Genomic DNA, 26488 nt, shown 5'->3' with positions numbered 1-26488 from the left:
ATGACTGAATAGTATTCCATTATACAGGGTTGGGCAAAAGTAGGTTTACAGTTGTGAGTATGCAAAATAGAGTGCTTATTTTTATCTGGAGACTGCATGTGTTGTTGTCTGCATGGCCATTGGCCACAGGGCTGCTATGGCCACAGGGTGATGGGGAGAGAACTTGTGAATGTACGGGAGAGTACAGGTCAGAGAGAAAGAGAAGAGAGAGAGAGCTCTCGTGCATGCACAAGTTTTGTCTCCTGGGATTATGTATTCTGAGGCTTGGGAGGAACCAGAGCTTTTTCAAAATGACCACAATCAACTTCCCAAACTTTCACGGGTTTGCATTGGCTCCACACTCCTAGCCATGATCTTTTCCCCAGGTTAGACTGACAGACCTCTATGGTCCAGCACCTCCCTCTGTACCATTTTGACCTTACTGCATGTGCCCTTATCTTCCCCTACCACACACACAATCCAGTACCAGAGTGGGGAAGGGAGTAGGTGTTAATCCCCTTGGAGTGGCAACGCTTTGATTTCCTGGGGTATGAAGCTGTAGCATCCTGGTGAAACAAACAGGCTACTGCTTCCCAGATGAATATGCCTGACAATGTCTCCCTTTGCTTTCTTTCCCATCAATAATTAGCTAACTACAGTATCATTTTTAGCTGAGATGGGTCTTTTAATGGCAACATATAATTAGCTCTTGTTTTTTATTTCATCCTGCTACTCTGTGCTCTTTGATTGGTGAGTTCAGTCCATTTACATTTAGGGTGATTATTAATATATGAGAACTTATTACAGACATTTTATCTTTTTTTTTCTAGTTGCTCTGTGTGTCCATTGTTTTCTCTTTCCTTTGTGTTTCTGTCTGCTATTTTAGTTTGGTGGTAATCTATCATTTTTCCCTCCTTATTTTTATGTTATGTCTCTGTTCTAGATTTTCATTTCGTGGTTACCATTAGGTTTATGCAAAAACAGATTTATACATACAGTAGTCCTTTTCCATCTGAGTGTTCCTTATCTCCAGTCACCTGTGCAAGTTCAGACCTTTTCCCCTACTCCTTTATGTTTTATACTGAGTATTCCAAATTGCAGAAGCTATAGTCCTTTTTAAAATGCTTTTACCCCTTTTAACCTTTGTTATAATTAGGTGTTTAATACTCTATTCTGAAATAGAGTTACAATTTCCTGCTTCTATCTGGGGGTATGTTATATTCGGTTTTGTATTCTTTTGTCTTTTTTGTTTCAAGTGTAAAAGCTACTTTCAACATTTCTTTCAATGCAGATCTTGTGGTGGTAAAATTTTCTCAGCTTTTGTCTGGAAAAGCCTTTATTTCTCCTGCATATCTGAAGCATAACTTTTCTAGATATATTATTTTTGGTTCTTGATTTCTCTTTTTAAATGCTTACATATTTGATTTCACTTTTTCCTGGCTTGTAAGGTTTCTGCTGAAAAATTTAATGAAAATTCATTGGAGTTCCCTTTATAGGTGACACCCCACTCCTCCCCCCTTGAGAATTCTTTGTCATTAGTTGTTTTTTTTTATTTTTTAAGACAGTGGGAGAGACACACATAGATTGGTTGCCTTCCACATGGCCCCAAACAGTGTCGGGGCTCAAACCTGCAACCCAGGTACATGTCCTTGACTGGGAATTGAACCCAAGACCCTTTGGTCTGCAGGCCAATGCTCTGACTGTTGAACCATACCAGCCAGGGCTGTCATTAACTTTTGAAAGTGTTACCTTCTTGAAGAAGATAAGGTCTCTTTGCATTCAGGTGTTCTGTGAGCTTCTTGGATTCAAGGTTCCAGCTCTTTCCAATGGTTTGGGAAGTTCTCAATTATATGTTTGAATATGCTCTCTGTTCCCCTCTCCTTCCAGTATGCCCATTATTCTTATATTAATCTTTCTAATGAAGTCAATGCTATGCTATCTGAGGTTTCCCAGCTTCCTCCACCAGCTTCTGCCATGATGAGTGAGGAAAGGGGTGAGCAGGGGAAGGTGGTTTTTCACATGCTGCAGCTTTGGTTTTTCTGCTGGGACTAGCCACAATGTGCACCAGCCCCCTCCAAGCTGCAACTCAACACCTCCACTGTGTCACCTGGAGCCAGGTGGGTGCGGGGAGGCAGGTTTGTGTGTCTGCAACCTTTTTTTCTGGTGATGGCAGCTGCCAGAACTTTTAACCACATCTCTTCCCCCTATCACTGGGCTCAGTCACAATGTGTACTAGCCACTCATGTCGAAATGCTGCCTCCCTTCCCTCCCTGGGCTGCTGACTAAGGGCTTCACCCTGACCCTTCACTGTATCAGCTGGGGCCATAATGAGTCCAGGACTGTGTCTGTGGCATCTGTCTTTATCCTTTTCTTTTGCCTACTTTCCCTGAGTACTTCAACATGCCCACCTTTAGATGTCTCAATGTGCGGATCTCTCAGATGTGTTTATGTGTTGACCTTGGAATCATTTGTTAAATTATAGTCTGTTATTACCTCAAGGGGAGAAACCTAGAGGTCTTCTCACTTTGCCATAATGCTGATATCACTCCAATATTCTTATTTTCAATTCACAGATAAAAATAATTTTGGGGATTGGTATCATACATTCTAGTTGCCTAATTTTTTCTCCTGTCAGTATTACATTTAGGGACACTATCACAGCTGTAAACAGAAATAATTAACTATATTTTAACACAAAAAGTATAAAGATATTAACTTGCTATAATATATAAATTATTAATATTGAATTTACTTATAATAATGTTGAAGTCAATTCTGATTTGGTGTGGAAAATTTTCAAAGTATGTTAACAAATTCCTGATTTGCTATTCCTAAAGGCCGTGTGAACTAGATAAATCTAGTATTATAATTCTCATTATAAAGTAAAGAAACAGGCCTGGCAAGATTCATTAATTTTTTGCAAAGTCAAATAATGTATAAAATGATAAAGATGGGATCTTTTGATTTTTATAACAGTATTTTTTCCCAGTTTCCAAAATCTGTGTGAAATAGCAAAACACGTAGTATCCTAGAAGTTTTCATTTGTTGTGAGGAAGGAAGGCAGTGAGATGGGTGGAGAGAACTAGACTCAGAGTAAGCAGATGATCTGCCAACCTGATTCATTCTAAGCAATAAAAACATGTACCTTATATAAAATGAGTAAAACAGCATCGATACAACTAGAGTATATTTAATGTAGGAAGCAAAAAACACAGATTTACAATGGTTCAGCTAGAAGACATGTTGTAAATGGAGATAAAAGAAAGTTATTGTATGCCTAATGGTTGAGGTGACCAAAATGATTGCTTAAGAGAGTAGTTTTAATTTCATAGGAGATTTAGTTTTGAAATTAGGCAAATGGTCTTTGTCTTTTAATAAATGAGGCAAAATAAAGAGCAAAAGAGAAAATTTTGATTTTTTGTAAATTAAAGTTATACTGGTTTATATTTGCTACAGTGTCAAAACTTTATAGAGATATGAATTTTTATGTAATATTTTGTGTTAAAATAGCCACTGTTTAAAAAGAGAACCAATTTGGAGCCTAATAATCATCATTTCATTTCAAAAAGGCACCTAATTACATACCTAAGCATCTGTAGCTTTTAAAAGCATGAAATTGCTTGACCTATTTCCCTGTTGCATACCAAAACGATGTTACATGATTTTTATAAGACAAAGTTAAAGAGGAGATTGGGTAATCACTACTTACATGATAAAATGTGATTGAAGTTCATTCCTGTCTTTTGCCATGGTCATTTATACATTTACTTATAATAATATTGAGATCAATTTTATTTTTGTGCGAAAAATTTTACAGTGGCTATTATACAAGGTCAGCCTATTCTATGTAAAGGCACAATATCCTTCCTGACTGCTCCAATCAATGCCCGACATCCCCAAACCTACAGCCTTACTTTCCAGCAATCTTATTTTTAATTCAAAGGTAAAAATAATAATGGTTGGTGTGATCCATTCTAGCTGCATATTTTTTTTCTCTCAGAGTTGCATTTGGGAACTGCAATGGGTTGGCTGTGGTGGATTTTATACAGAAGACAGTACTGTTAAGCATGGGGACCATTGACCTATATAGATCAAGTGACCTATACCAACGACAACCACGGTCTCCTCGAAAAAACAAGCAATTCATTGCAGGTAGGAGATAAAACAAGATGGTTACCAACTTGATTAGTTCATCTGTTTTCTTACCTTTAGATTTCTTATCTTCTGTGATGCTTTTAAAATGCATGGCAACATAAAGTGAACATAATTTACAATGCCATGTAAGTAAAATTGGACAGAAACATAGCCAGAATCTTTGAAGTGTATATGAAGTATTTAAACTTCAGTTTTAAAGTTAGGAAGCATCTCAAGTTTCTTAGGTTGAAGTCCTAGGAAATAATAGAAAATAAGCTATTAATATAAAAATCAGTCTCTAGTTGAAAAAATTGCTTTCAAGGGTTGTGTTAAAGAAGATAATTTTCTCTTAGTATATCTGGCCCCTGTAAAAACATAATTGTTAAAGTTATAAATTAAAAGTAGTCATTCATTTAGTTAAAAGTAGTTATTCACTTCTTTTAATTTTTTTTAATTAACTCCATATTTTAGCTGTCATCTTTCCTTGTTGGTTGATGACTTTCTAGGAAGTATATTAACAAATGTAATAAACATTTTAAATTAATGTTTAAAATGCTACAAAAGATGACATCTTGACAGGGTCAGAAAGTTGATATATTTTAAATACAAAAGAAAAATGTATATGGTTAATAAGGGTTTAAGAAATACTTCCTATACATTTCTAATGCCAAACTTTGATATGCCAAGCCACCCAAAGTTTTACTGAAATTTTAGTATATATCCAAGTAGTTGGCATTGTAAACACTGTAAAACTTTTGTATATTTTCTGTCACTGACAGTTTGGTTAAAAAATTAATTGGACTGAAAGGTTCACAGATATGCCGGGCCAGTGTGGCTCACTGGTTGAGCATTGACCCATGAACCAAGAGGTCACTGGTTCGATTCCTGGTCAGGGCACATGTGCAGGTTGTGGGCCCAATCCCCAGTGTCGGGCATGCAGGAGGTGGCCAGTCGATGTTCTGTCTCATCGATTTTCTCTCTCTCTCTCCCTCTTACTTCCTCTCTTTTTAAAATCAATAAAGAAAATAATTTAAAAATAAATAAATAAATAAAAGGTTCACAAGTAGAAATATATTTATAGTAATTTGGTCAGTGAACAGATAATATACAGTTTCTTTAAATTTTAGATAGTTCTTTTAAAAATTTTTAATCAATTGAATATTGAAGACTACTAAAATATACTCATGCAAGAATATTTTAAAATAAAAATAGTGCATGATGATAGGTATTATGTTCTAAATTTAACATCTGAATGTGACACTGAAGTTTCATTTTGGACTAATGAAAAAATAACTTGATATGGTGAAATATCTTTATTTCTTTTGTAAACCTCAATCCTTTCCAAAATGCTAGTTCTGACCCTTTTCAGGAACATAGAAATTCTCTTTCAGAACCTGGATTTTTCTGTTTGTTTATTTGTTTGTCAGGAATCTCAACTTTTAACAAAATTTTAGGAGTGCTGAAAATCTCAAATTTTATAAGTTCTGTCTCAGTGACTACTGGCTTTTGAAAGGAAGACAGAATAAGGAAAATTGTGCATGCATATATCATAAGATTCCCTCATGACTGGGAAAAAGAAGGGTTGACTTTTGAAAGTTCATGCGCTCAAGGGTAGGAAGATACTAGGAGATGGCAGGCACTGTTTGCACACTAAAAGCACCAATTCAATCAGAAAAGCTTTGGCTTCTCTGGTAGTATCTAAGTTATTGCTGGATATACACAGTGGGGTGACAAGTAATACAACTGTTACTCAATTTAATCTTGTTGAGCCTTCACATTTATGATTAGAGCTTAGAATTTTGATGACTTTAAAATTAAGAAAAACTAATGAAGTCATAAATTTTATATTTAGTGTATAAAATGAGCACTCACTTTGTTATAAAAACAAAATTAAAGACTAAACTTAAACTTTCTTTTTTAATACTGAACATTAAAGACAACCATTTTGATATTTATGAGATATCATATATATTATTTGCAAACCAAATAAGTTTACTACGTAAAACACATAACATAAATATGCCAACTATTTTTATAAGATATTTGATTAAATAAAATTACTACAGCATTCTCATCATTCATCTATCACATTTTACTTTCTAATTGATTTATTTTGTTAATATCTTCTAATTTGATTACCTAAACTTGCAATTTTTTCATCTTGGCTGTTCTAGATTCTGGTATGCTATCACTTCCTTTCACTTTAGACTCTTTCTCTCTCTTTCCCCTGCCTGCTGCTGATGCTGGTGTTCTGGCATGTTCCAAAGACAACTTTTGCATGCGTGGCCTCTCTAACTTTTATCCTGATTTAACGAAACGGATCCGTACTTCCTATCAGAGTAAGTTCTATTAAGGTTAGGCAAATAGCATTTTTAAGTCATAATGCTCAAGTCCAGTCCATACATCTGTGCTCAGTAATGTGTTTTTTAAAACACATTCAGCATGCATGCAAATTTTTGTTTTGTTGTGGAAGTGCAGCCTGATAATTTTTAAATTATATAAATATTTCAAATAGTTATTGTCATGACCCATTTACTCATATCCATTGTTTCAGTGTTTATTTCAAACCATGTCCTATTAGTCCAAGAGTTTCTTGTCTTTTGTTCTGAAGAGGAAGAGCCATAGTGTCCTTATAAATAAGAAACCTGATATAACAGTATCAATAATAATTGAATACTCTCTTATTTTGGAAACTGTATGCCTTTGGCCATTTTATAAAATTATTCTAACCAAGGCCACAATATTTCATTTTTCTAAGTAATTAAGTTTTTCAGAGATAGCTATGTATTCCTAAATTCTGATGCTTTTATTAAAATAGAATACCCAAACACATTTCTATAGTGATTTTAGGTACCAAACAATGTGAAGTTGGGGAGTTAAGGTCACAAATAAAAGAGTCAATACTATTATTATTTACCATGGTAGCAAATGCAAATCTGAAGAGGTAAAGTGAGCAATTCTAAAAATTGATACAGAAAGAGAAGGGAATAAGGGTATGATTAAAGGTGGAAATGATACTAGTGATATTATGGGTGGATATTTATTGACATAGGAAGATGTTTTTCAATAGTAAAAATCAATGTTATGTTTAAAAGCATGTTCCATAACAATATATAAAAGATGTCTCACATTTGTATAAAACATACATATGCATACACATGTATATTGTTTGTATTTTTGAATTTCTTCACACTTCACCTCACCAACTTGTACATACTAATGGAACCACATCACTTGTAAAAAACTAAAACCTTGTTATTTCTCCAGTAAGTCTGTCTCTGTGAAATCCTTAAAATTTTTCTGGGAATGCCCAGAGGGTGACTTATTTTTGCTCATAATTATTTTCTAGCTTTCTACTCTAGCAGAGCAACCCCTTTGGGGTGCTTTCTGTTGCCTCTGTTCCTGGTGTCTTGTGACTAGAACACTGATATCTATGTTGCCTTCTACTGCTTTCTGTTATCCCAGTTCCTTTATTTAAATGTGTACAGGTTTGTACACAGTAGTGTTAGAACCACTTAGTTGGTACGTAACCTAGATTTGTTTGTATGTTTACTAACTTTTATGCATAGGTTCTACCTTTCCAAATGTGTGACAAGAACCTGAAGAACAATATTTAAAATTTTATGTCCTCTATATCCAGCACAAGTATGAGATGAGTAAGTAAAAGATAATCATTGTGGGATAGAAAATGACAACAGATTCTTTTTGCTCACCTGAAGAGTCAGGAGACTTTTCAGATTTGACAAATGAGAGCAGAAGTAGCTTCTGTAGCTACTGGGTTCACTGGAATTCTGCAAAAGGAATCACAGTTTTTTCTAAACAAAATTTTAAAATGTCAAGACAGATAAAATCAAGTCATTACAAGGCTGTAAAGAGATCCTACATGTCTCTACCTGTAGGCTCCAAAGGGGCTCAGACAAGCCCTGAGATTTGAAAGCAAATTTCTGTTGATAATCTACATCATATATTTTGATAAGAGACTGATTCTTTTTTTTTTTTTTTTATCCTCACCCGAGGACATTTTCCATTTTTTGTTCAGATAGAGCGGGAGGGAGAGAGAGGAACAGAGAGAGAGAGAAACATCGATGTGTAGGGACACATCGAGTGGCTGCCACCCGCACGACCAACCAGGGCCGGGGACAAACTGCAACCGAGGTACGTGCCCTTAGCGGGAACCGAACCTGGGTCTCTCTGTACCGCAGGCCGACGCGCCAACCGCTGAGCCAAACTGGCCAGGGCAAGAGACTGATTCTTTAATGCCTTGAAGGTATAACCTGGAATTTGCTTTTAAAAATAAATTTTAACAAAATTTAGCTTTTAAGTATAGCTATTGTATAATATAACCTGATTACATTTCAACAGTTTATTTTATTATAATAGAGACTGTACAGCCTTTTCATGAATTGTTTCCTAGCAGTTAGAAAAGCATATCTTCATTGTCCCTATTTGAGGAAATTCAACCCAATTCCATTGAGTGTCTATTATGTTCTGGGCTTGTGCTTGGCAATTTGGGTGTTATATTTCATAGTAATTATAACCCTTTCAGGAAGATATATTAGTAGGTCCTTTTATAGGTAAGAAATTGAAGTTAAAAGAAATGAAAGTAGTTTCTCATAGTCACACAGAATAAGTGGGAACCAAATTTAGAACTGCGTGATGCAAAAGTGATTTCATATCCTATGTCTCCAAGTGTCTCTTCAAGTTTTAGATGCATTATAAACCAATTTCATTATTTTATAATCAGAAAACACTTTTTTAACTTTTACCACAATTGCTGAAATCATATATTAAAAAATGAAACAATTTTAAATTATTTTTTCACAATCGAAGAGATTGGACAAGATGTTCTCAAAAATCCAATTTGTTATCAAAGAGATATACATTCTGTTTTGAACCTTATACTTTTCATTTTAAGAAACATTTAATTGCAGTCTTTTCCTGAGGTTTTTCACTGGTCATCTTATAACATAGGTTAGGCTCCAAGGAGCTGACTTCCCTAATCCTTTAAAAAGGAAACCTCTGTATCTTACAGATTACAATCTATAGAAGCAGTGAAAAGCTTCAGAAACAGCAACAGATGTGGGGTCAACAGTTTTATATCAATTTTTTCCTTTTCTGTTTCTTATCTGCTCATTACATTTTTAATCAAGTCATTTAACTGCTCTGAGTGATGTTTTTTAATTATAAAGTAAAAATTATAATGCCTATCTCCCTTAGAGACTTTTAGAACTTTTCTTGGTTAATGTTTGTAAAAGCACTTCTATAAACATTAGACATTGTCATTTTAATAGAAAATGAACCAAGCCGCAAAGAGGTTAAATACCAGAACCACAACCAATTGATGGAAGACTTTAAAATGTCTCAGGTCTACCTATATTTTCCTTCTTTCACTGCATGGGTTTTTCAGAGTGTGGGGAATGGTAAAGAAATAATAAGAAAAGAAGGAATACTTCAAGGAAGAAACAGCAAAAATTATGGTTAACCATACATTTAAAAAATTTTATTCATTCCATAGATATACTGAAATAATTTTTTTTTAAGTAGCAGTGTTATGAAAGAGGAAAATGAGTGTCAAGGAAGGAAGGGCCTATCTGAGGATGAAACATGTAAGTGATTCTCTACAAGATAAGATTTGGACAAAGTTTTGGATTTCCACTTCAAAGAAAGATAAACTAACAGGAATCAGATTTAATCTAGTGCCCAAAACAAACTAAAAACAGACATCACAAATGAAACCTTTTTTGGTTTTAAGACATAGGAAATCTTGCAATGAAAAACAATAATCTCTACAGATGGGGAAAAAATGTGAAGCCTGCAACCACACCTGATTACTGCCCTGAGAGAATTTCTAGACTGCAGCAGAGGGAAGAGGGGAAAACCAGGAGAAAACCAGTCAACTCCTCGAGTTGAAGAGATGGGGATGAGAAACCAGGAAAACCAAAGCAGCTACAGTTCACAAGGATGGGATCCCAAAGATTCATAGTTTCCTCCTCAAATAAAATACAGTTAACACATACATATCGTTAAACTAACCAGGGACAGGTAAATACCTGTCTGAAAGAATTTAAGGAAACAGTGCTCAAACTCAAACAAAGGAAATAGTATCTATTCCCACCAGCCAGACTAGAAAAAAGTTATAATTTGCATCCACTTCTAGTTAACATACTGGAGATTCTAGCCAGTGTAGTCAGGTAAGAAAAGAAATGAGTTATCTTATTAATTGACATTAAATAGCCTTTTTTCATTGACAACATGATAATCTATGAAGAAAAATGTAATAAAATCTACCAAAATAAAAGCTGCTAAAACTAATAAGTGAATTTAACAAAATGCAGAATATAAGGTCAATATATGAAAATCCATTTTATTTCATTCTACCCACAGCATAAAATCTGAAATTTAAAATACCATTTATAATGGCATGGAAATATGAAACGCTTAGTAAAAAATTAAGCAACAGATTTGAAAGACCCATATGTTGAAAACTAGAAAACATTGCTAAGAAATATTTAAGACCTAAAAAAATAGAATTACACCATGTTTATGTTTCAAAGACTTGACAGTATTAAGATGTCAATTCTCTCCTAATTGATCTTTGTCACAATACAGTCCCGATAAAAGTTGAGCAGACATTTAATAGAAATTGAAAAACTTATTTTAAAATCCATAAAGAAATGCAAAGGATTTAGAATAGCCAAAACAGCTTTTTAAAAGAACAGTGTTGGGACATGGTGCCAATAGTGGTGAAGGAGGACCTAATCTCACCCTCTCCCAAGAACACATCGGATGCACACCTATATTTACAGCAGTTTCTCCTTAGAGCAACGGAGGGCCAAATGAACAACTTCTACACAACAAACGAGACCACAAAGAGGTTTGGAAACAGAGCTCTCTGGGAGCTGAGGGAGTTCTTTAAGACCAGAGGAACCAGTAAGCACCATTGTTGACATTTTCCCTGCACATGGATAGCAGACAGGTCCCTGGCTGATCTTCAGGGCTACCGCAATATATCTCCAGCAACCCCTCCTGGGCTACTTCCAGCAGGAAAAGGAGGGTATTATGGTACACACACATGGAGCCCCTCTACCTTGAGATTGATGCAGCAAGTATGACAGGGTGCTGTTTTGTGCATCCACTGGGATGTGCACACACGGCTCTTCCACGCAGAGAAAATATGAAGCTAGTAAAGTGCTATTGTGCATATCCACAGAGCTACCCAATCAAGAGAAAGTATAAAACTAAAGGGGTGCTTCTGTGAGTGAGGGTAGGGCTGCCCGACCTGGAGAGCATACGGAACTTATGGGCACTACTGCATGAGCACTTAGGACTGTCTTGCCTGGAGAAAGTGCAGAACTAGCAAAGTGCTGTAGTACATGCACACAGGGCTGCCCCACCCAGACCAAGCTCGGGTAACAGACAATTAAAGCAGTAGGGCATGCTGCACACATACCAGGCAGCATAATCCAGATCAGAAGGGCAAGGAACCATGCACACATCAGGCTGCCTCACCCAGACTCCTTTCTGGCTATGGGCAGCCAGAACAACAGGGAGTTACTAAACACATGTGTACACCAGACTGCTCCATCAGGAAGCCACTCTTTGTAACTAGGTGGCTCACCAGTAACTGCACACACTGCCCCTGACTACTAAAATCATCTGGCACACAGTCCATACAGAGCACTTTTTCAGGATTGATAGAGACAGCTATGTCATCTAACGCAAAGGAACAAACAGAAAGTCAAACAAAATGGGGAGACAGAAGAATATGACCCAAATGAAGGAATAAGAGAAAATGCTGGGGAAAAACCCTAATGAAACAGAGATAACTAATTTGCCTGATAAAAAATTCAAAGAAATGGTCATAAGGATGCTCAACAAAATTGAGACTAGGACTCAGAGACATCTTCAAAAAAGAGTTAGAAAATATAATGAACTGATCAGAGAAGAATAATACAGTAGCCGAAATGAAAAAAATAAAATAAAATAAAAAATACATTAGAAGGAATCAACAGCAATTAGTTAATAGAAAAGAATGAATTAGCAACCTGGAAGACAGAATAGTAGAAATCACCCAGTCAGAACATTAAAATGAAAACATAATTTTAAAAACAGGATACTCATCATTTTTGGAGAAATATCAAGCACTCTAACATTTGCATAATAGAGATTTCAGAAGAAGAGTGAAAAAAGGCAGGGTGGAGAGAGTATATTTGAAGATTTAATGGAGGAAAATTTTCCTAATCTGGGGAAAGAAACAGACATCTAGGTTGATGAAGGACAGGGAGTTTCAAACAAGCTGAACTCAAAGAAGCCCACACAAAGACAGTTTGTAAAAAATGGCAAAGGTTAAGGATGTAGAGACAATCTTGAAGGCAGCAAGAAGGAAATGACAACTCACAAGGGAAACCTAGTGAGGCTATCAGCTGATTTCTCACCAGCAACTTTACAGTTCAGAAGGAAGTTGCAGGAAATATTTAAGGTGCTGAAAGAAAGGAACCTATAACCTATAATACTCGATCTGACAAGGTTATCATTCAGAACTGAAGGTGAGTTTCCCAAACAAGCAAAAACTAAAGGAATTCACCACCACTAAACTGGCTTTACAAGAAATGATAAAGATTCTTCTTTATGCAGAAAAGAAAAGGCCATAACTAGAAATAAGATAGTCCAGGAAAGAAAAAGTCTTCCTGGTAAAGGCAAGTATATAAGAAACCCAGTGAATCAACCACTTAAAAATCTAATATCAAGGTTAAAAGGTAAAAGTATCAAAATAAATTATAACTACAGTAAATAGTAATGGATACACAAACAAAGATTTCAAATATGACATCGAAAACAAAGTGAGGTGGAAGTAGTAAAAATTTAGTGCTTTTAGAATACATTTGACATAACAACCTATCAGCTCCAAATAGACTGCTATTTTTTTTTTTTTTTTTTTTTATCCTCACCTGAGGATATTTTTCCATTTTTTGTACAGATAGCGTGGGAGGGAGAGAGAGGAAGGGAGAGAGAGAAACATCGATGTGAAGGGACACATCGAGTGGCTGCCACCAGCACGACCAACCAGGGCCGGGGACAAACTGCAACCAAGGTACATGCCCTTAGCGGGAACCGAACCCGGGTCTCTCCGGACCGCAGGCCGACGCTCTAACCACTGAGCAAGACTGGCCAGGGCTAGACTGCTATAAATATAGATGGATATATATGAACCTTATGGTATCCACACACAAAAATGTACAATAATACACAAATAATTAAGAGAAAAGAACCCAAACAAGGCACTAAAGAAAACCAGAACATCCAAAGGAAAAAGATCATTTCTGGTCAAAATGTCAGAGTAGGTAAATGCTGTGCTTTCCTCCTTCCATGATGACATCAAAATCATAACTAAACTATAAAACAAGCATCATTGAGAACCACCTAAAGAGTACCCGAACAGAGTTCTATAACTAAGGATATAAAGAAGCCACACGAGACTGGTAGGACAGATGTAGATGAGAAATAGGCAGGTCCCACACCCACAGCAAGGCAATTAAAAATTGGAGGGCCTCTTTCAGCTGTGGAGGTTCCCTCTGAGGAATGAAGGGTCCTGCCCCACTCCTCAATCCCCAGCCCAGGACACCAGTAAGAGGTATCTTCATAACATCTGGCTGTGAAAACCAGTGGTGACTGCTTCAGAGTGAGATGGATGGCTGCTGGGATCCACGGTGTTCCTCTTGAGGGGCCCATGCATGGACTCACTTCTTCACAAAATCATTCGCTGGGCTCCAGTGCAGAGCCATCAGCTTGACAACAGCCAGGGATGTATGGGAAGGAACTGAATTGACTTGCTTCAGGGTGAGGGCTGGAGGGGCAGGGATCAGGACAGCTCTTTCCAGGAACAGAAGCACTGGCAAGTGCTTGCTCCCTTGTTGAGCCTCCTCATCCAACCAGCAGGCTCAAGTGGGTCAAATCTGAGCTCTCTATTAACATTGCTAACACCATTTGCCCCACCCTAGAGATTCCATGAGACATCACCCCACCAAATTTATGTGCCTTGCCTGAGCAGCCTCCAGCAGCTTTTCTACACTAGTGGCCTGCCTTGACTCACATTGCAAATTTTCCAGAAATCTATCAAAGGTTCACAAATTCCTAACAGGCAACATCTAGCCATGGCATGCTCTATACCTTTTGCTAAATAGCCCAAGCCTAGCACAAGTGGTAATCAGTCTCAACTTGCATTGTACCTCTCATCAGGGGCCCCCAAGCCTGGCATAAGTTGTGCTCAGTGTTGGCTTGGAATGGAGTGTCAACTGAAAGGTCAGAAGTGGCAGCTGGGCTTATCACATTGTGGTATCAATCAAAAGGCAGCAAGCCCAGCACTAGTGGTAGCCAGCATCAGTTCACAGCATAACCACTTTCAAGCACCTCCAAGCCAAGCACTAGCAGCAACCAACTGCAAATTACTTTGTAGTGCCCACCAGGCAGCTCCAAACTAGGCACAAATTATATATTACCTTGGCCTACACCAGAGTCACTCCCCCAAAGCTCCAGAACCAACATACCAGGGAACAAGCCTCAGACCACACCAGAGCAGCAACCAACCAACTACACAAACAACAAACTCAAAGGGTGGACTTGACTAGCACCAGAGCCCCAATAAAATGACTCCTGCTTTGTGGGGTCAGACACTATAATATAGCTTATCTGCTATAGTTATGGACAGATTTCCTAGTTAGTCTGAGTACCAATACCAGCTACTAATGTGCCAAAACCAGTCAAGACTCAACTATAACAGGAGGGCACACTCAATTTGTACAGGGTCATTTCTGGAGCACCAGTTCAGGTAAACAGGGAGACTGCACCACTGGGCCTCACAGGACTTCAATTACATAAGGCCACTCTGCCAAGACTGGGAGATGTAACAAATCTATGTATTACATAGAAACAAACTCACGGAGTTAACCAAAATAAGGAAAAAAGGAAATATGTCCCAAATGAAATAGGACAAAACTCCAGAAAAATGAAATGGAGACAAGCATCTACCAGAAGTAAAGTTCAAAAAATTGGGTATAAGGATGCTCTATGAACTTAGGGGAAAAATAAATGTATTCAGTGAGAACCTCAACAAACCATAAAAAAAAAAAGTAGAAAAGAACAAGTCACAAATGAAGACTACATTAGAGGGAATTAATATCACATTAGATAAAGCAGAGGATCAAATCAGCAACTGGAAGACTATATAGTACAGAACACCCAATCAGAACAAAAAGAAACAAAGGAATAAAAAAACAAAAAACAAAACAAAAAAATAAACAGGATAGTTTAAGTGACCTCTGGGACAACATCAAGCATACCAACAGTCACATCACAGGGATACTAGAAAAAAACGAACCAAGGGATTGAAAACCTATTTGAAGAAATAATGGCTGAAAACTACCTTAACCTGGCAAATTAAATAAATACACAAGTCCAGGAAGCCCAGAGAGTGCCAAATAACATGAATCCTAAGAGGCCCACACCACAGCATATCATAATTAAAATGCCAAAGGTTAAAGACAAAGAGATAATTTTAAAAGTAGTGAGAAAATCAGTACAGAAACATTGCAGTCCAGAAAGGAGTGGCATGAAATGTTCAGTGATAAAAGCAAACACCTACAACCAAGACTACTCTACCAAGCAAAGCTATCATTGAGAATTGAAAGAGAAATGAAGATTTTCCCAGACAAGAAAAAGCTAAATGTGTTTATCACCACTAAACCAATGTTGTAAGAAATGTTAAAGAGATTTTTAAGGAAAAAAGAAAAATATAAATAAGAAATAAGGACAGAAAAAGATTCTCACTAACAAAGGCAAATAATTAAACCAGTGGATTAACCAAATATAACACTCTAGTACAAAGGTTAAAAGTCAAAAGTAGGAAGATCCTGTGTAGTAACAATAAATCAAGGGATAAACACAAATGTAAAAAAATAATAAAATCATAACATGGAGGCGATAACTAAAAGTTGTAGTGATTTTAGAATGTTTTAGAAATTACTTGACCATCAAAATTAAAATAAGCTGCTATAAACATAGCTTGGTATATACAAAGCACATTGTAACCACAAACTGAAAAATCCATGATATATTACTGAAATATAGAGAATGGAATCCAAACAGAACACATTTACGGTGGTTCTCAACCTTCCTAATGCTGCGACCCTTTAATACAGTTCCTCATGTTGTGGTGACCCCCAACCATAAAATTATTTTTGTTGCTACGTCATAATTGTCATTTTGCTACTGTTATGTCTTAGGCAACCCCTGTGAAACAGTGGTTCAACCCCCAAAGGCGTTGCGACCCACAGGTTGAGAACCGCTGCTCTAAAAAGTAATCAACATGAAAGAGAAGAGAGCAGTCTGAATCCAAGACTACTCTATCTAGCAAGGTTATCATTCAAAATAGAAGGTGAGCCTGGCAGGTATGGCTTAGTGGTTGAGCATTGACCCATGCATGAAGAGGTTGCTGGTTCAATTCCCAGTCACGGCACATGCCCAGGTTGTGGGCTAAATCCCCAGTATAGGGCATGCAGGAGGTGGCCAATCGATGTTCTCTCTCATCAATGTTTCTGTCTCTCTCTCCCCCTTCCTTCCTTTCTCTCTACAATCAATAAAGAGGAAAAAAAGATGAAATAAAGAGCTTCCCAGACCTAAAAAAAAAAAGGCTAAGGGAATACATCAGCCCCAAAACAGCACTGCAAGAAATGTTAAAAGGACAGCTGTAATTAGCAGAAGAAATAGGAAGAAAAAGATAACCACAATAAATAAAAATAGCAATACATAAGTACATATCAATTATAACCTTAGATGTAAATGGATTAAACACTCTGATCAAAAGACACAGAGTAGATGAATGGATAAGTAAGCATGACTGATATATATGTTGTTTACAAGAGACCCATCTCACAACAAAAGACTCACATAGGTTGAAAGTGAAGGGATGGCCCTGGCCGGTTTGGCTCAGTGATTAGAGTGTCGACCTGCGGTCCAGAGAGACCCAGGTTCGATTTCTGCTAAGGGCGCATACCTCGGTTGCAGTTTGTCCCCGGCCCTGGATGGGTCATGCGAGTGGCAATCACTCAATGTGTCCCTTTTACGTTGATGTTTCTCTCTTCCTCTCCCTCCCTCCCACTCTATCTGAACAAAAAATGGAAAAATGTCCTCGAGGATAAAAAAAAGAAAGTGAAGGGGTGGAAAAAAGAGCTGGGGTAGCAGTACTCATACAAGATAAAATAAGGTCATAACTAAAGACAAAGAAGGCCACTACATAATATTGAAAGGCTCTATCCAACAGAAAGATATAACCTTGGTAAACATATATGCACCCAATATAGGAGCACCAAAATACATTTAAAAACTCCTGGAGGACATAAAGAAGGAATCAACAACAACACAGTCATAGCAAGGTACTTCAACAACCCTCTGACATCACTGGATAGATCTTCTAGAAAAAATAATTAACAAGGAAACAGTGTCTCTAAATGATGCACCATCAAATGGATTTAATAGATATCTACAGAGAATTACACCCCAAAACTGCAGAATTCACATTCTTCTCAAGTGCACATGGGACATTCTCAAAGATAGACCACATATTAGGACACAAACTGAGTCTCTACAAGTTCAAGAAGATTGAAACCTTATCAGGCATCTTCTCAGATCACAGTGGCATGAAACTAGAAATCAATTACAACAAAAACATGCAAAGACATTTGAACACATGGAGGCTAAATAACATATTATTAAACAGGGAAGATCAAAGAAGAAATTAAAAACTTCCTAGAAACAATGAAAATGAACACACAACTACACAAAATCTGTGGGATGCAGCGAAAGCAGTCCAGAGAGGGAAGTTCCTAGCACTACTGGCTTACTTCAAGAAACAAGAAAAATCTCTAATTGACTATCTAACCTCACAACTTAAAGAACTAGAAAGCAAACAAAAAGAAAAACCCATAGCAAGTAGAAGAAAAGGAATTGTAAATATCAGAGCAGAAATGAACAACATAGAAAGCAAAAATACAATTCAAAATATCAATGAAACGAAGATCTGGTTCCTTGAAAAAATAAACAAGATTGATGGACCCTTAGCTAGACTCACCAAGAAACAAAGAGAGAGGACCCAAATAAACAAAATCAGAAAAGAAAGAGAAGTAACAACTGACACCACAGAAATACCAAGGATCATTAACAAATACTATGAACAATTATATGACAGTAAATTGGACAACCTAGACAAAATGGACAAATTTCCAGAATCACAGTCTCCCAAAACTTGCCTGAGAAGAGATAGAAAACTTGAAAAGACCAATAACAACTAAGGAAATTGAAGATGTAATCAAGAAACTCCCAGCAAACAAAAGCCTGGGCCTGGACTACTTCAAGGTTGGGTTTTACTAAACATTCAAAGAAGAACTAACACCCATTCTCCTCAAACTATTCCAAAAAATTCAAGAAGGAAGACTTCCAAACTCGACTTATGAGGCCAGCATAATTCTAATTCCAAAACCAGATAGAGACACTATAAACTCAGAAAACTATAGGCCAATATTCCTGATGAACATAGATGCCAAAATCCTGAACAAAATACTAGCAAATTGGATCCAGCAATACATTAAAAAAATTACTCACCAAGAACAAGTGGGATTCATTTCAAGGATGCAAGTCTGGTACAATATTCACAAATCAATAAATATGATAACGCCACATAAACAAAATAAAAGATAGAAACCATACGACTGTATCAATAGAGGCTGAAAAAGCATTCAACAAAATCCAGCACCCATTTCTGATAAAAATGCTCAACAATGTGGGAATAGAGGGATCATATTGCAACATAATAAAGGCCACATATGAAAAACTACAGCCAACATTATACTCAGTGTGCAGAAACTGAAAGCATTTTCCTTGAGAACAGGAACAAGACAGGGATGCCCACTTTTGCCACTCTTATTTAACATAGTACTGGAAGTCTTAGCCACAGCAATTAGACATGAAAAAAACAAACAAGGGATCCAAATGAGAAAAAAGGAAGTGAAACTGTCATTATTTGCAGATTACATGATGCTGTACACAGAAAACCCTAAAGACTCCATCAACAATCTACTAGATTTAATAAATAAATTTGGCAATGTGGCAGGATACAAAATTAACATAAAAAAATCAATGGCATTCTTATACACCAATGATGAACTCACAGAAAGAGAAACTTAAAAAAATCCCATTTACCATTGCAGCAAAAAGATAAAGATACCCAAGAATAAACTTAACCAAAGAAGTAAATGACCTATTCGCAGAAAACTACAGGTGACTGAAAAAAGAAATAGAGGAAGATATAAAAAAGTGGAACATACACCTTTTTTCTGGATTAGAAGAATTAACATCATTAAAATGTCCATACTGCCCAAAGCATTCTATAGATTCAGTGCAATTCCCATTAAAATACCAATGACATATTTCACAGAACTAAAACAAATACTCCTAAAGTTTATATGGAACCAAAAAACACTCCAAATAGCCACAGCAATCTTGAAAAAGAAGAACTAAATAGGAAGGATCACAATACTGGACATCAGGCAACACTACAAAGCGAGTGTAATCAAAACAGCCTAGTACTGGCACAAGAACAGGTATATAGATCAATGGAACAGAACAGAGAACCTGGAAATTGACCCATGTCATTATGCTCAATTAATATTTGACAAAGATGGAAAGAGCATACGATGGAGTAAAGACAGCCTCTTTCATAAATGGTGTTGGAAAAATTGTGCAAGCTACATGCAACAAAATGAAAGTAGACCACCAACTTACACCATACACAAGAATTAACTCAAAATGGATAAAAGACTAAAACATGACTCGTGAATACATAAAAATCCTAGAAGAAAATGTAGGCAACAAATCTCAGACAACACACGCAGCAGAATTTTCACTGATACAACGCCTAAGGCAAGATAAATAAAGGAAAATATTAATTCATGGTACTACATCAAACTAAAAAGCTTCTACACAGCAAAAGAAACAACCATCAAAATGGAAAAAGAACCACTATATGGGAGAGCATAATTGCCAATGAAACATCAGATAATGGGTTAATTTTCAAAACATATACTCATACAATTCAATAAAAGAAAGACAAAGAATCCATTAAAAAATGGGCAGAGGACCTAAATAGACACCTCTCCAAACAATACATACAAATGGCCAAGAGACATGTTAAGAAATGCTCAGTGTCACTAATCAGAGAGATGCAAATTAAAATGACTATGAGGGCCCTGACTATGAGGTATCACCTCACACCTACCAGAATGGCTGCCATCAACAAATCATTAAACAACAAGTGCTGGTGAGGGTGTGGAGAAAAGGGGACTCTAGTATACTGCTGGTGGGAAGACTGGTGTGGCCACTATGGAAAACAATATGGTGTTTCCTCAAAAAATTTAAAATGGAACTGCCATTTGACCCAGTGATCCCACTTCTAGGAATATACCTAAGAAGCCTGAAACACCAATCAGAAAGAATATATGTACCCCTATGTTCATAGCAGCACTATTTACAATTTCTAAGATCTGGAAACAGCCCAAGTGTCCACCAATAGATAAGTGGATAAAAAAGCTGTGGTACATATACACCATGGTACACTATGCAGCTGTAAGAAAGAAAGATATTTTATCTTTTGATATGACATGGAGGGATCTGGAAAGAATTATGCTAAGTGAAATAAGCCAATTGGAGACAGGCAAATACCACAGATCTCACTTATTTGTGGAATATAATGAACAAACTAAGCTGATGAACAAAATAGACCCAAAGACACAGAAAGGAGTACTGTTTAGATAGACAAACCTCAGAGAAGGGGGGCAGGGGGGAGGGATGAGATAAGCCAAAGAACTTGTATACATATATGTATAACCAATGGACATAGACAATAATCCTTGGGGGCCAGGGTGGGATGGGAGGGTGGGGAGAAACCTCTGTAACAACAATAATTTAATTAAATTTAACAAAGAAGAGACCTGGAGAATAAGAAAAAGAGAAGAATTTCAAAATAATGAAAAACAGTCATATTCCTATAAATACACACCTATCAATAATTATTTTAAATGTAAATGGACCAAATACTCCTATTAAAGGACATAGGGTAGCTGAATGGATAAGAAAAAAAACCAAGATTTGGCTCAGCGGTTAGAGCGTCGGCCTGCGGTCCGGAGAGACCCGGGTTCGTTCCCGCTAAGGGCACGTACTTCGGTTGCAGTTTGTCCCCGGCCCTGGTTGGTCGTGCGGGTGGCAGCCACTCGATGTGTCCCTTCACGTCGATGTTTCTCTCTCTCTCTCCCTTCCTCTCTCTCCCTCCCACTCTATCTGTACAAAAAATGGAAAAATATCCTCGGGTGAGGATAAAAAAAAACAAGATTCATATACATATGCTACCTAAAAGAGACCCACTTCATATTGAAAAACATGCACAGATGAGTATAGGAATGTTAAAAAATAATTTATACCAATGGAAATTTTAAGAAAAGGTTGGGGTAGCAATACTTATGTCAGACAAGATAGATTTTAACACAATGGCTATAACAAGAGACAAAGAGCATTTCATGGTGATAAAGGGATCAATCTAACAAGAGTATATAACTCTCATAAACACCCAAAATAGGATTACCTAAATACAGGGTATCCCCCAAAAATGTATACAGAGTATCTGTAGATTCTATTACATTTTGAAAATGAAATGTATTATAATAAACGCTGGCTTTATAATTATTCAAAGTGGGTGTATACATTTTTTGGGATACCCTATATAAAATTCAAATATTGATGAAAATAAAGAGAGAGATGAATAGTAACACAGTTATAGTAGGGGACTTTACCATCCCATTGACATCAATAGATAGATCATCCAGACAGAAATCAACAGAGAAACAGTAACCTTAAATGACACATTAGACCAGATGAAGTTAATTGATATCTTTTAGGACATTTTACCCCACAGCAGCATAATATACATTACTTCAAATATCCATGGAATATTTTACAAGATAGACCATGTTAGGCCACAAAACAAGATTAAGACAAAAATCAAGATACCTGAGACAAAGGAAAATGAAGCACAATGACCCAAAAACTACAGAACACAGACTAAGCAATTGTAGGAGAGAAATGTATAGCAATACATACCTACCTCAAAAAACAAGAAAAATCTTAACTAGTCAATCTAACATTACACCTATAGGAACTTGAATAAGAATAGGAAACAAAGCCCAAAGTGATTAGAAAAAAAGGAACTAATAAAGATCAAAGCAAAAATAAACAAAATACAATTTTAAAAAAATAATAGATCAATGAAACCAAGAGCTGGTTCTTTGAAAAGATAAACAAAGTTGATAAAACTTTATTTTTTGATCTAATTTATATTTATTTTTTTATTGGCATAAGACAATAGTTTTTATTATCTTTTACAGTTCTGTAGGTTGATTGGCTCAACTTGGAGGTCCTTTTTTATTGATTTTATTAGAGTGACATTGGTTAATAAAATTATATAGGTTTTAGAGGTACGATTCTATAATACATCATCTGTATATTGTATTGTGTGTTAAGGAGACTAATCAAGAAGAAGACAAAGAGAGCCAAATTTTAAAAATCAAAAAATAAAGAGAAGTGACAAAGGACACCACATGAAATACAAAGCATTATAATATACTAGTATAAACAATTATATGCCAACAAATTGGACAACCTAGAAGAAATGGATTAATTCCTAGAGTCACACAACATTCCAAGGCTGAATCAGGAAGAAACAGAAAATCTGAACCGATCTAAAAGTACTAATGAAATTGAATAAGTAATAAAAACAACAACAACAAAAAACTTCTAAACAACAACAAAGCCCTGGAAAAGATGGTTTTATCTTTCAAAGAACAATTACTACTTATCCTTCCATAACTATTCCAGAAAATTAAAGAGGAGGGAAGGTTCCCAAATGAGGCTCAGCACAATCCTGATACCCAAACCAGACAAACACACTAAAAAAGAAAGAAAGAAAGAAAATTATAGGCCAATATCCTTGATGAAAACACAAATGCAAAAATCCTTGACAAAATGTTAGCAAACAGAATTTAGCAGTGTATTAGAAAGATTATATACTATTACCAATGGGATTATTACCAAAATTCAAGGTTGATTCAATATCCACAAATTAATTAATATGATAAACCACATAAAGAAAATGAAAGATAAAAATTACATGATTATATTGATAAATGTAAAAAAAGCGTTTTCCAAAATCCAACATCCATTTATGATTTAAAAAAAAAACTCTCAGCAAGGTAGAGATAGTGGAAAAATATCTCAAGATTATAAACGCTATAGATGACAACCTCATGCTCAATGGTGAAAAGCAAAATACTTTTTCTTTAAGATCAGAAACAAGACAAGACTGTCCATTTTCACAACTTTTATTTAACACAATATTGGAAACTCTAGCCACAGCAATCAAACAGGAAAATGAAATAAAAGGCATTGAAATTGGAAAGGAAGAAGTAAAACTATGTTCTTTCCTAATGACATGATGCTAAAGTGAACCATAATTTCTACTGAAAAATTATTAGAAGTCATAAATAAATTCAGTAAAGTAGCAGGTTACAAAATTAATTTTCAGAAAACGGTTGCATTTTCATACATCGATAATGAACAGAAAGAAAAATTAAGAAAGTAGTTCCATTTACAACTGCATCAAAGAGAATAAAATACCTAAAAGTAAATTTAACCAAGAAGATAAAAAACCTGTACTTTGAAAACTATAGACATTGAAGAAAGGTTATGATAAAGATACAAATAAATAAAAAGTTATACCATGTCATGGAAGATACAAATAAATAAAAAGCTATACCATGTCATGGATAGGAAGGATTAACTTAATTAAAATTTCCATATTACTGGAAGCAATCCACAGATTCAATGCAACATCTATCAAAATACCAATGGCATTTTTCACAGAAATAGAACAAATAATTCTAAAATATATATGGAACCACAAAAGACTTCAAAAAGCCAAAGCAAGCTTGGGAAAGAATAACAAAGGTAGAAATATGCTACTGGATTACAAAATATACTAAAAACAGCCTGATACTGGCATAAAAACAGACTCATAAATTAATAGAATAGAAAACCCAGAAATAAACCCATGCCTATATCATTAATTAATCTATAACAAAGGAGGCAAGAATATACAGCAGGCCCTAGCAGTGTGGCTCAGTTAGTTGGAATGTGGTCTTACACCAAAAGGTGGAAGGTTTAATTCCTGGTCAGGGCATATACCCAGGTTGCAGGTTTGATACCTGATTGCGGTATGTACTGAAGACAACTGATCAATGTTTTTCTCTCACATCGATGTTTTTATTTTTCTTTCTCCCTCTCTCTTCTCTCTCTAAAATACATACATACATACATACATACATACATACATACATATCCTCGGGTGAGGGTTTTAAAAAAGAACCCATTAAAGGGTAGAGACAGTTTCTTCAATAAATGGTATTGGGAAAACTGGACAGACACATGCAAAGCAATGAAACAAATCACTTTCTTACACCATATACAAGAATAAACTAAAAATAGATTAAAGACTTAAATGTAAGACTTGAAACAATAAAACTTCTAGAAGAAAACATAAGTGGTAAACTCTGACATTGCATTAAGTAATATTTTTTTTAGGATCATCTCTTCAGGTGAGGGAAACAAGGTAAACAGTTGGGACTACATCAATCAGAAAACTTGCACAGAGAAGGAAACTATCAACAAAGCAAAAAGAGAGCCTACTGAATGGGAGAAGATATTCACCAATGATATATCCAATAAGGTGTTAATATCCAAAATATATAAGGGACTCATACAACTTAATGCCAACAAAAAAATCTGATTTAAAAAAAAATGGGAATAGACATTTCTCCAAAGAGGACATAGAAATAGCCTATAGGTAATATGAAGAGATACTCAACATCACTAATCATCAGGGAAATGTAAATTAAAACCACAGTGAGATACAGTTGGCCCTGATTTATTATGGTTAATCAGTTCCAGACTCTACCGCAATAAATGAATTTCCGCGAAGTAGGATTCTTTATTTATACAGTTGTCCCTCACCACTTCGCACTTCGACTTTCGACTTTTGCAGCTTCACTCTATTGTGATTTTTCAAATATAGTATAGTATTTTTAAAAACCGCAATAGAGCCCTGGCCGGTTTGGCTCAGTGGTTAGAGCGCCCGCCTGCGGTCCGGAGAGACCCGGGTTCGGTTCCCGCTAAGGGCATGTACCTTGGTTGCAGTTTGTCCCCGGCCCTGGTTGGTCGTGCGGGTGGCAGCCACTCGATGTATCCCTTTCACATCGATGTTTCTCACTCTCTCTCTTCCTCTCTCTCCCTGCCACTCTGTCTGTACAAAAAATGGAAAAATGTCCTCGGGTGAGGATAAAAAATAAATAAAAACCGCAATAGAGTGAAGCCACGAAAGTGAAGCGCAAAGTGGCAAGGGACGACTGTATCACTTCTTACTTGACAGAATGGCTAACATTAATAAACCAACAAACAACACGTTAGGAAGGATATGGAGAACAGGGAACACTTGTGCATTTATGGTGCACTACTAAATTCGTGCAGTCACAATGGAAGAAAGTATGGAGGTTCCTCACAAAATTAAAAAAGAACTACTATCTAACCTAGAAATTCTACTTTTATTTTATTTTTTTAATCCTCATCCGGGGACATTTTTTCATTTTTTGTACAGACAGAGTGGGAGGGAGAGAGAGGAAGAGAGAGAGAGGGAAACATCGATGTGAAAGGGACACATTGAGTGGCTGCCACCCGCACGACCAACCAGGGCCGGGGACAAACTGCAACCGAGGTATATGCCCTTAGCGGGAACCGAACCCGGGTCTCTCCGGACCGCAGGCGGACGCTCTAACCGCTGAGCCAAACCGGCCAGGGCTAGAAATTCTACTTTTAGACATTTCATCCAAACAAATCCAAAACACTAATTTGAAAAGATGTATGATCTCCCATATTTATTGCAGCATTATTTACAATACACATATATGGGAACAACCTAAGTGTCCATTGATAGATCAATGGATAAAGAAAAGGCGGTACATATATATGATGGACTATTACTCAGGCATAAAAAAAAAGAATGATATCATACCATTTGTGGCAACCTGGATGGACCTATTAGATATTATTCTTATTTCACACAAAGAAAGACAAATACCATATGATTTCACTTATATGTGGAATGTATAAAACAGAAACAAACACATAGATACAGAAAAAAAATTGATGCTTGCCAGATGGGAGTGGGTTT

General features: G+C 36.3%; 1 protein-coding gene across 1 annotated transcript in view; it reads left to right on the top strand.

Moving 5' to 3' along the window:
* STXBP5L (syntaxin binding protein 5 like) overlaps positions 1 to 26488 on the top strand; it is a 304365-nt gene that overhangs the window by 186848 nt on the left and 91029 nt on the right. Inside the window, exons 19-20 of the mRNA XM_036243664.1 lie at positions 3980 to 4131; positions 6381 to 6452. Of these exons, the coding sequence (XP_036099557.1) occupies positions 3980 to 4131; positions 6381 to 6452 (224 nt within the window). The remainder of the gene's footprint in view (positions 1 to 3979; positions 4132 to 6380; positions 6453 to 26488) is intronic.

Source organism: Molossus molossus, unplaced genomic scaffold (assembly GCF_014108415.1).
Source record: "Molossus molossus isolate mMolMol1 unplaced genomic scaffold, mMolMol1.p scaffold_m16_p_5, whole genome shotgun sequence".
Lineage (NCBI taxonomy): Eukaryota > Metazoa > Chordata > Mammalia > Chiroptera > Molossidae > Molossus > Molossus molossus.
The sequence above is the reverse complement of the archived record's forward strand: the minus strand, read 5'-3'. Positions and strand labels throughout refer to the sequence as shown.